This window comes from Ambystoma mexicanum, chromosome 2p (assembly GCF_040938575.1).
Source record: "Ambystoma mexicanum isolate Mex_15411 chromosome 2p, UKY_AmexF1_1, whole genome shotgun sequence".
Classification (NCBI taxonomy): domain Eukaryota; kingdom Metazoa; phylum Chordata; class Amphibia; order Caudata; family Ambystomatidae; genus Ambystoma; species Ambystoma mexicanum.
The window spans coordinates 1020628151-1020640214 of record NC_090923.1 but is presented as its reverse complement, the minus strand read 5'-3'; the positions used below and the strand labels follow the sequence as shown (position 1 = coordinate 1020640214).

Sequence of the window (12064 nt, the reverse complement as noted above, 5' to 3'; positions counted from 1 at the left end):
AGAGAGAGAGAGAGAGAGAGAGAGAGAGAGAGAGAGAACGCCAGTCGTCACAAAAGAATTGGCTTGACACAAAGAATTAATGTGATCAGACAGACGAACCTAAAGAAAACATCAATCCAAGACACAACCTTGCTGAACTACTCAACGAAGAAATGCACAAGCTGATGGAAAAATGAATCAAAATCAACTCAATCTCCCAACTCCACAGCCAAAGATTAAACAAACCGAAGAAAACAAAAAGATACACTGCAACCTAGTCAACACCGCAACCTAGTCAACACCAGATCACTATCAGAGCACACAACAGAAGTATACAAACTACTAAGCGATGGAGGGACAGACCATGCTATTCCTCTTTGAAACCTGGATAACTCAAAACTTCAAAGTAACAGCACACGATTCCCTACCGAACTTCAAACTTGTCAACCGAGTAGGAAAAAGAGCAAGAGGTCTCGCCATGGCATACAAGGACCAGCTAAAAATAACAGCACCACCACTATATATCCCAAACTGTGAATCACTCCTACTGCACTTCACCTTAGATCACCAAGCCAACCCATCGTTCCTACTTGTCTACAGGCCACCAACATACAACCCTACTTTCACTGACCTATTTATGGACACCATCACCAACATCGCCATTAAACACAATCACCTCATCATACTGGGAGATTTCAACATCTGGGTCGAAGAAGAAAACATTGGGCCTCATTACGAGGTAGGAGGTAGCCATGGTGCTTTTAGCACCGTGGCTACCCTCTTACTGCATACCGGGTCCGGGTTCTCGGTATGGGGACTTACCGGGTCATTCCAACCTTGGAGGACCCGGTAAGTCCCCATTCTGAAAACCATTCCCCATTCCCATTCCAGCCCCCATAGGGCTCAATGGGAATGGGGAAGGAGCTAATAACGGGCCCGCAAATAGCGGGCCCGTTATTAGCTCTCTTAGCGTGAACAGCTAAAGGACCTTGTAATAGGGCAGTAAGGGGTTAACGGCAGTGGCACCCTTACCTTTGCCGTTAACCCCTTACCGCCAACCTCGTAATGAGGCCCATTGACTTACCCAAAACCTTGACAAATCAACCAGCAACAATGCATCTATGACAACTGGTGAAAGGAGCGACACAGAAGGCCACACCAGAGTTGCAAACTTCTGCAACAAAAGCCTGCTCACAACTGCACCACCTATGCAAATCTTCTGGAGCAACTACCTCATTATACCAGTTGTGATCCACCCACCAACACCGATACTAGCTAACCTCCCAAACAATTCTCCATTTCTGAAAAGAAACTGGAAATCAATTAACAGCGTGGACCTAAAAGCCAGACTGGATGCCACAAAACCGTCAATTACCATCCTAGACACAACCAGCTTAGAAGAAAGAACTGAAACAATCCAAAAATGGGATGACATTGCACCAGAAAAACCATGCACCCGTTCTCTAAAGAAAACAATGGCAAGATGGTTCACACACTATCTCAGAGCACTACCAAAAACATGATACTGGAACAAGAACGGAAGAAACACCATGACCTAACTTTTCCTTTTTTTTAAAAAAAATTACTCAAAGCAAAAAAAGACATTCTATAACGAATGGATCACAAACTCAACACTCAGAAAGAGATGTTCAACATCATCAACAAGCTAAGACCGCATGCAACACCACAAAACACACTTGCAGACCACTTCAAAAACAAAATCACAAACATCCAGCAAGTCGTTAAGAGCATGCCTAAAATCAGCAACAACCCCTTTAACCAGCCAACACCGGAACTGTCTAGTAGACTAAACCACCTCTCATGAATAGACAAACTTCAACAGCCTGGTGAGCACAAGCAACACTATCCAGCACACCCCCGCCCACTGGACGTATACAAGACTATCCTCACCCAGAAAACACCTGCAGAATATTTCCTCAACCTCTTCAACCACTCATTAGCAACAGGAACTGTGCCACAAGACCCATCGGGAAACACGGAAGACCTAACTAACTACTGACCAATCTCAAACATTCCATACCCGGCAAAGCCACGTCTAAAAACAAATCCTGGAATACGTAGAAAACAATTTGTTACTAGACCATACACAAATGGGCCTCAAACTTATTAGAGGAACGTTAACAGCATTACTATCGATATGGGGCGATCTAAAGCAGCGCAGATGGCAACTTCAAATCGACACCAATACTACTCGATATATCAGCAGCATTCAACACAGTCCACCACTGAACACTCCTCAAAAGACTGAAGGTATTGGAATCAGCAACACAGCACTCCTCTGGCTAAAATCCTTCACGACAGAAAGAACTGCAACAACGTGGATAACACCATTCGAGTCAAACACCTCGCAAAACAACTTGCGGAGTCCCACAAGGCTCACTCACACCACTGCGTTTCAACATCTAAATAACTCCACTGATTAACCTTATCAAAAAACAGCGGCCTCACCTGCTGAATTACACAGACGACACTCAAATCATCTACAAAATCAAACGCCAGCAAAGAACAAAACCTTACCCTTCCCAACTGCCTCACAGAAATAAACCACTGGATGAGCACCAACAGCCTTAAAATCAACCTGGACAAAACACAAATCATGATCACACCCAAACCACAGTCGAACCAGCACCACATTCCATGGCCTACCGAACTGGGAAATCCAGCAAAACCCGAAAAAGTTGTAAAAGAAATCTCTAAATGTTAATGGATGACAAACACTAAACCGCAAGTCAACACAGTAGCTATGAAATGCTTCTTTCACTTGCACGCAATCAAGAGGATACTCCCTTTCCTTCACCTTCCCACACAAAACACTGACCGTCATCTCGTCATGTCAACAGTATCCATCTCAGAAAGCCAAAATACCTTATGAAAAAACTACAGCCTATATAGAACACAGCAGAAAGATTGCACCTCAAACTCACTAAGAGAGAACACATCACACCAGCACTGAGAAACCTCCATCGGCTACCGGTAAAAAATAACAAAATTGTTTTCAAAAGACCCTGCATAATACACAGAGAAATTCAAGGTCAAGGAGTGGAATTCATACAAAAAAAAAAACTACATCTACAAACCAAAATGAACATTACGGTCCAGCAACAACTTACACCTCAAAACGAAACACGCAAAATCGGGAGGGGGAATCAGCATTCTACTACATAGCGGTGAGATTTTGGAACTCCTTCTGAAGCGAAAAACCTGATCTCCCGAAACACGGCCACCCAGCGAAATAAATAAAGCATTGGACTGCAAAACAGCATAGAATAATATTAACCCAATGAATCAACCCAACCTGCACAAAAAGACTCAGACGACCGCTGACTAACCCGACTTAAAACTCCAATACCCTGCTTTTCCACCCTCCAACACTAAACAAACCAGACACATGCCGCAAAAATAACAAAAACCACAAGAAACTCCACAACATTCAACAGGACACTAAACCAAAGGCACATAAACCACCTATATACAACTTTGCACTAAACACCACACATGGTCGACCAACTAAAACCAAACCAACACAGTGACCGGTTTTGACTAAATGAATCTACCAGCAGCACATCAAAGCTCTCTTGAGCTTTTCCCCGCTCAATTCCACTAATCCCTCCCAACCCCCTTCCTTTTCAGATCGGCCAGTGCGCCTAGAGATCATGAAAATAGCAGTGACATGTGGTATAAATCATAATCACTAATGCACATAGTACCACCACTCAAATTTCCAAGTTCTGACCTGGATATTCTGCAACTAGCGTGGAGCAGGGCTAACCTGAGCATGTGTGCGATCACACCAGCCCTTGCCCAAAATAGTGGTTACTCTTACTTTAGTCCTTAAGGCAGAGCAGGGAAGCCCCTCTTTGCCTTATGATAGTTGATACTGGTGAGGGGCAAAACACCACAACTCCCTTGCATTAGATTCGGATATGATACTTTTCTATTGACATCGAACATATCATCCCTCTGCAATTGTTGGGATTAAGGACGTGTAGATGGGTGGCAGGGGGGTAGCTACCATCATTTGTCCGAGTGGTACTGTTGATATGTGTACACCTTTGCGCTAGATATCCTGGCTCCTGCAGCCTCTCAGGCAGTACTAGTGACCCCTGTCGCAGCACCGTACTCACCATGCCCTCCGTAGCCCTGGTGATAGGCAGCCATCTTCCTCTAGGGCCCCGCTGCACTTCTGGTGATGGGTATGACTTGTAAACGAGGCGACGGGCACCAGCGCTAATACTAGATGGACCAGAGCCTGCACCACGTCAGCACCAGTAGAACATACCAACAGCTCGCATGCGCGAGCGACGCCTACAAACGCTAAGCCTTGCCCATTCAGGATTCCCATATTTTGCGGCCCCGCCTACTTGAAAACATTAACGTCTAGGGATTGGTCGGTCAAGAGATACCCTCCGCCTGTGGGATGGTGCGGGAGACGTTAGAAATATGTTAACCACGCCCCAGAGAGAGGCGAGCAGCGAAAACTAGACCGTGCAAGTACAAGATGACAAGCTGTCAGCTTCTTTGCCCCGAACACCAGATGTGACCCTGCCACGTGCCGGCTCCGCCCCATAGACACAACAAACAGGCAAAACAGTATGGAATAACTAGGCGAAGCACCAACGGACGCCATGTTGGAGAAGTAAGTTATCAACACATTTCTTAAGTAGCAGCAGGACCAGTGCGGTATGGATTATAATCGTCCTAGATTTCTTTAATGCATGTATAACTTCTGGTTAAAAAATGTGTTTTATAAATATACCTGCCAACGTTTGAAAGGTAAAAGGCTGAAATTTCTGCTGCACACTCTAAACACAATTTTTTCTGCCCATAAGCACCAAAACAGCCCACCGTTTTGGCTTTAGTGTAGGCATGGGTATACCGCTCATCTCTTAAGCTTTTGGTGGGTCTCATCTGCTCTCATACATGCCAACTCTCCCGATTTAGGTGGAAAATCATGCTTTTTCAATAAAAAATATCACAATTATTTACTTTCATCCGCCTAACATAATTCTAACCCTAATGCAATCCTATAGGAAAATGTGTTTCTTCCGCTTTAATGAAATCACACTGCCAGATGCTCCAAAATGTTGGCATATATGTGCCGTGTAATCAGTTTACTCACCCACCAAGCACCCTACACGCCCATTCACTTCAATCTCTCACCCGCCATGAAAAAAATCACTGGGTTTCACCCATCCTGGCATACACAAAAGGTTGAGATCTAGGCATGGGATAGGCCAGTGCGATACATAAGCAAAGGGAGGTGGGGATTGTGGAAAGGGGGCGTGGTAAAATTTGGGCATAGCCTTAAAGTGGTGCAGATGGCCTACACCTGCCCCAAACCATACCTCTCAACTCACACGCTGGCTGGGGTCACCCACCCTGCAAGCAGCTCTCTCACCCACCAAGCTCCATACCCGCCCATATAAGTGAAGTCAATGTCAAAAACAATGGTGGGTTTTCACCTGCCCTGGAGCCACAAAACGTTGAGAGCTATCCCCAAACAGTACATTATGAGGCCCTACAAAGAGTAGCATATAGAAAGCAGGGTCAGGGAGTCGGCATGCCCGCCCACAAGGCTACACAGAGCAGAAAACCAGGATGTCTTGGAGATGCCTGGGAGAGACTTAGTGTCAGCTTAGCATAGGGTTACTCCTCTCTTGGGTAAATTAGTGGTGGCTGGTTTTCTGTCCCCCACCCACAGTGTTTTCAGAGTCTCTTCCAGCTCTCGGCTTTGTAGACTGATCCAAATCCAAACTAACAAAAAAAAATGTCTCTGTTATAGATAATACAATGTCCTCGTCAAGTACTCCGGATAGTTTCTAGCGTATCCCTTCTTCTGGGATGTATTCTCCGATCTAGTTAGGTCGGTATTTTCTAAAAAACAAACAAAGTTCATTCTTCATCGTTTTTGTGGGCTTTTCAAGCTTGTTCTCGTTAAGGCTGCAGGTCTGCTTCACCTTATTTGGATTATCCCTCCTTACACCGTCTCGTGGGATGTCCAATCTCTATACCCCCGGTGGGCTAAGGGCTCGTTCAGCCTGGCTGTGTCTTTTGTTGCCACCCCCCTCACCATCCCTTCTGGGTTTCTCGATTGCTCTGTGTGTCGCAGGCTATGGGCTCATTCAGCCTTTTTCGGTATGTTTCTTTCACCCCCTTGTCGGCTCTTCAGAGTTTCAACCACATGGCAGGTGGGCTGTGGGCTTGTTTAGGCCTGTTCAGTGATTTCCTTTCACACTCTCATGGGGTCATCAGAGTCTCAGCCCCAGGTGGACTACAGACTTCTTTACAATTGTTCTGTATGTTTTCTTCACCTCTGTGAAGGGTCTTCAGAGTTTCAGCCCCTGGTGGGCTATGGGCTAGGACTGTTTGGTGCTTCTTGCACCCCTTTGTTGGATATTCAGAATCTCAGCCCCAGATGAGCTACGGGCTCATTCAGTCCTATTCAGTGTCAACCTCATCGCCCTCCATCAAGTCCACCTATGCAACCGTGTATTTTCTTTTTTGCGGTGGGACTCAGTGTTGGAGTCGGATTCTCTGGCCCATGTGGATCCATACACCCGACTCCTCTTCCGTCTGTGCAGTCGGCTGTTCTGCTTTCCTTCTCCCTGTTCGGGGCTTCACTGTCTTCACAACAGGACGGAGGTACATCTTGTTGTTTCTTCGCTCGCTTCCTGTCTCAGCTGCCTCTACCTTGTTGGGATCTCCACCTTCATGAAAGTGGCAGCCTTCCTCACGGTTCTCTGGATCTCCACCCACCATGCCCTCTGTGTGGTTCTTTGTTCTTCTTCGGAGGGACTGCCTCCCTCCTTTGTGCGGGCCGCTGTACGTGTTCTCCAGCTGATTCTCTCTTCTTCAGCTGACTTCCTGTTAGCTTTAAGTTCCTTCCTGCACGTTCAGATCACGGGATATGCATCCTAGGTCCCTTTACAGGCAATCAATTAAATCTTAATTTTAATCCAAAATATGTTGGTCTTTTATCATTAAATAAGAACAGATAAGGGGCTGGGTACAAATGTGGGAGGCTTGCCATGTTCAATTCCCATATATCCAACAAACATTGGGATCTTGGAATGGAAGGGTGGTAGGATGGAACCCTGACCTGGGCATTCCTTGTGCCCAGAGGGGTTAGGGGTTACACCCAGTGGGATCCCATTTGCCTTGACCCCTAGGGATCTTGTTGCTCAGCAGGCTCACATCTGTAGTCCCAAAGGGGGTGGTGTGCCCTTGGAGAGAAGGGATGAATTCCCTGGATTTGTCAAAGAACCTGCTCAACTTCTGGGCCCTCTGGAGCTTGATAAAATACAGATGACAAAAGGCCCCTTAACAAAGCACCTTAAAAACCTCTCAATGACTGATGTAAAATGTTTCTTTAGTTACCTGGTCCTTTCAAAGGCATGAATGTTTAGTCAAATGGAAGAGTGATGGGACATTTCCAAATTAAAGAGAACGTCCATCCAGTCACCTAACAGATCTGTTTTGCTACCAACATAATTAAAATGATTAAAACAACAGAGCTCCTTGCAAATATAAATATCCATGATGTCCATTATTGACATGCAAAAAAGTGTTTGCTTTTATGTGGATGGTCCAATGTTCTTAAACATCATGCATAACAGCAAGCTGGAAGTTAGTGACACACAATCTCTACATCCATTGGACCTTACTATACAATTTCTTATGTTTGTGTTTTAAAGTGCAAATGGTACAGTTGTGTAAAACAGATTATATTTAGACTTCTATGGTTTTCTCTGTGGGAATTGTAGTTTTCCATTCAGGTTGTGCAAATAAAGCTAAAACTGTATTCTTTTAGCTTAATGTGTTTTTCTAACAGGCTTTAAATATGTTGAGGATGATTTTACTATGTAATTTGTGTGTTGTGTTTTTAAAGTCATATCTATAAGACAGTATTTATTTTTGTGATCCTTGAATGCCAAAACTTAGATATTTGTACCAAGTAAAACCTGTAAAGTATGCTGTCAAGTGCCAGAACTGCAGCATGGTGTAGAGAAGGAGCTAAGTACCCCCACCTCAACCACTTTGCCCATATTGCCTATATGTTGTGAACCAGAGTGTGAGACACGTGCGGTACCAGCGAAAATACTGATACTGAGGAGAATCCTGGGGGCAAGGTTCCCATTGAGGAAACCTTACTTACGTACAAGACAGTACGATGGCCATTTGAATAAAATCCCAGAAGAAGCAGGACCAATGAATGGCAAAGAAGAATGGTGACATCATGCAGAGCCGAGCTGACATACATAAAAGAGATGCAGAGACTAGAGAATGCAGATATTCTATAAGGCATCAAGAAAGTGTTGAAGATAATTGACATCTTGGGATAAAGATGAAGAAACCTATGCTACAGAACTGATGAAGATGTCAAGTCAGTTTACACATGTAGAGATGCAAAGAAACGTAAGCAGATGAAGTATTCTTGAGGCTAGCTAAAGTAGTGAATAGTGAAGAGGGAAAATGGGACGGTCCCTTCTCCCGACCAACGTACAAACTATGGCAGACAACGTCACGACTCAAGTACCCTCAGCAGGATGAGTTTGCACCTCTCTCCGCTGGCCCGGATGTCAATATCCATGTGACCACGCTCCACCTGCGAAACCTGTCCGCATCCCACCCAGAGCACGAGGTGGGAACCAAGATGGAGCTGAGACCGATCACATGAACCAGCTCGACTAAACATCACAAACCTACGCTGACATTGTTAGAGATGACATAACAACATAGCCACAACAGACAGAAACACATTGTCCGGAATGGAAGATTCCGCTAACTCTCGTTCCTCCCCACTCTCCTCACCTGATTCAAAATCCTCTGGTCGCAGTTGCCTGTGAGAGAGATAGTCCTTCTCCTTTTTATGTAGAACTTATCTGTCTCGAGAGGAAGCCACAGTGAGCGCTAAAGTATAGCAAACCTGGGGCCCCCTTCCCGAGTTCAGACGATGCGAAGGGAAAAAGCCGTTCAGGCGGAAAAAACCCTCCGAGGAGTGTAGCGGCTGGAGAGGATCCGGAGCAAGCAGTGGTAGTGGCGTACTTGAGGCAGGTAGCTGATGGAAGCAGGCGAATCAACGTAGAGAAGGAACCGGAGAGAAAAGAAGCCACCGGAGAACCAGCGGAGAGAACTACTCCGGAGAAACAGAAACCTAGGCAGCTGAAAGACAGCGCAGCTGAAGGTAAGGAAGGGAAGGCGGAGCGCGGACGCGGAGGACCACACACCGTAAGAGAAACAAGCCTGAAGGTAAGGTGAAGGCGGGTAGACGAGGCAAGGCAGGGAAAAGGAGAAAGGCGGAAAGGCAGTCCGAGAGGGGGGACCAAAGGTACAGAGAAGTGACCGTAGCGGTCGAGGCTGGAAAACTAGCGTGTTAACCCAAAGAAGCGAGCTAGCGCAATGAAGAGGGTTGCAACGCGGCGATCGCTGGGAGAGGAGGAAAGAAATACTTCCCAGCGGCGCCATGTTGGAAAACAACTAGAGCGTAGGGTGCGTAAAGGAGGAATCACGTAGCGGATCCTCCGCTCGCCCCTCCAGCGCATAGCCGCCAACGCGGATACAAACGCCAAACAGGACGGCGGATGACAGTATGCCCCCTCCTAGAGCGTAGGACCCCCGGTTTAAAGGGGAAGCGTGCATGAAACTGAGCCAACAATCTAGGGGCATGAATGTTGGAAGCCGGTTCCCACGAGTCCTCCGACCTAGGGTAACCCTTCCAGGACACCAAATACTCCAACCTACCACGGTAGTGGCGGGAGTCACGTAAAGTGGAGACTTCATATTCCATAGAGGAATCCACCTGAGGAAAAGGCTGGTCGCGAACAGCTCTCTGGTGGACGTCTGGAATAAAAGGTTTGAGAAGAGAGGCATGGAAGACAGGATGAATGCGGCTGAGGTAAGAAGGTAGTTTAAGTCGAAAGGTAACAGGATTTATTTTGGAAAGAATGGGAAAAGGACCCAAAAAGCGAGGAGAGAGTTTAGAAGGGTGGACCCATCGCGGCAAGAATCTGGTGGACAACCAGACCTTGTCGCCTTCCTTCCATTCAGGACAAGGCCTACGATGTTTGTCCGCTTGAGTTTTGTTGTATTGACGACTCTTCTCCAAGCTCCTTCTGGCAGTGACGTGTGCCTCAGAAATAGACTGTAGAACCTCTTCAGCCGTCGGGGAATTGGTGGGCGACGGAATGAAGGGAAGAAGAGATCTTGGGTGTACTCCATAGGTGCAAAAGAAAGGAGAGAGTCCAATGGCTGTGTGAAATGAGTTATTGTAGGTAAACTCCGCAGTAGGAAGCAAAGAAACCCAATTGTCCTGAAGATGATTGCTGTAGCATCTAAGGTACTGTTCCAATGTGGCGTTAAGGCGCTCAGTTTGACCGTTAGTCTGGGGGTGGAAACCAGAGGACAGGGCACGTTCCATACCAAGACGAGAACAAAGAGCCTTCCAAAACTTAGAAACGAATTGGCTGCCACGATCAGAGATGATCTTGTCGGGGAGACCATGAAGACGAAAAATATCCTGGGCGAAAACCTCAGCCATCTCAGTAGCGGTAGGCAGACCAGGCAATGGGGAGAAGTGAGCCAATTTGGTCATGGTGTCAACTGTAACCATAATACATGTGCAGGAGTTGGAAACAGGAAGTTCTACGATGAAATCAGTAGAAATCAATCCCCAAGGGCGAGAGGGTAACTCAGGTTGGGTGAGAAGACCCATGGGTTTGCCAGTAATGGACTTAGTCATGGCACAAACCGGGCAACTGAGTATGTATTCCTCTACATCCTTCTTGAGTTCCGGCCAAAAAAAAGAACGAGTGATAGATTCTGTGGTGTTCAGTTTACCACGATGACCTGCAGTGAGTGAATCATGACACCAATTTATGATCTTGACACGTAGTGGACCGGATGGTATGTATAACCGATGGTTGAGGTATAGCAAACCCTCCCTTTTGGTGTAGGATGTCTCTCCTCCGGGTAGTGGAACAGTACCTTCCGAAGTAACACCAGATCGAACCTCTTCCAAAAAGGTTTTGGCAATCGTCAGTATCCTATTCCTGTGGAACATTGGCTCTGGGGTATGTCTTTTCTCCTCACATTTGGGACCCTTCCGAGAGAGCGCATCCGCAAGCGTATTGTTGGTACCAGGCAAATAAGTAATTTGCAGATCATATTGAGCAAAGAAATATGCCCAACGGGCCTGCCTGGAGTTGACACATTCCATATTCTGCAGAACCTTGAGATTCTTATGGTCCATTCTAATGATAACAATCTGCCTTGCTCCCATCAGTAGGTGTCGCCAAGTCTCACATGCTTGTTTAATGGCCAGCAATTCTTTTTCCAGTACGGAGTAGTTGAGTTGGCTGGGAGTCAACGTCTTAGAGAGATAGCAAATGGGGTGCTCCCGTTCCTCGAACACTTGTAGCAGAACAGCTCCTATGGCCATGGCCGAGGCGTCAGTCTCGACGATAAACTGTCTGCTCTGATCAGGATGGCGCAAAATGGGAGCAGTACAAAAGAGGTTCTTGAGATCGTGAAAACTCTGTTCTGCTTTGGAAGTCCAGCAAAAAGGTTTATTGACCTTCTTAAGTAAAGAAGTAATAGGGAGGACTGCTTCAGAGAAGTTTGGGATGAATGAGCGGTAGAAATTAGAGAGCCCGAGAAACCTTTGGACCTCTTTGATCGATGTCGGGGAAGGCCAGTCCAGAATAGCTGCTACCTTGCTGGGATCCATGGAGATACCTCTTTCAGAAAGGTGATACCCTAGATAGGGTACTGACGTAGCAGCAAAAACACACTTCTCTGGTTTGACAAGAAGTTGGTTGTTTTGAAGCCTTTCCAGAACTTGTTGGACATGAGTTTTGTGATCCTCTAGATTGCCGGAATATATCAGGATGTCGTCCAGGTATATGATCATGGAGACAGACAATAAGTCTGAAAACATCCGATCCATGAACCGTTGAAAAACAGCAGGAGCATTAACCAAACCAAAGGGCATGACTCGGTACTCAAATAAGCCAAAAGGAGTGCGAAAGGCGGTCTTCCATTCGTCTCCTTTGGCGATGCGTAACAA

General features: G+C 46.2%; 1 protein-coding gene across 2 annotated transcripts in view; it reads right to left on the bottom strand.

Moving 5' to 3' along the window:
- YIF1A (Yip1 interacting factor homolog A, membrane trafficking protein) overlaps positions 1-4505 on the bottom strand; it is a 278804-nt gene extending 274299 nt beyond the window's left edge. The window contains exon 1 of one of the 2 annotated variants that reach the window (XM_069644883.1): positions 4125-4505. In XM_069644883.1, coding sequence (XP_069500984.1) covers positions 4125-4158 — 34 coding nt within the window. In that variant the 5' untranslated portion in view covers positions 4159-4505. The remainder of the gene's footprint in view (positions 1-4124) is intronic. The other variant, XM_069644882.1, reaches the window with a different exon arrangement.
- Positions 4506-12064: the final 7559 nt, after the last annotated feature.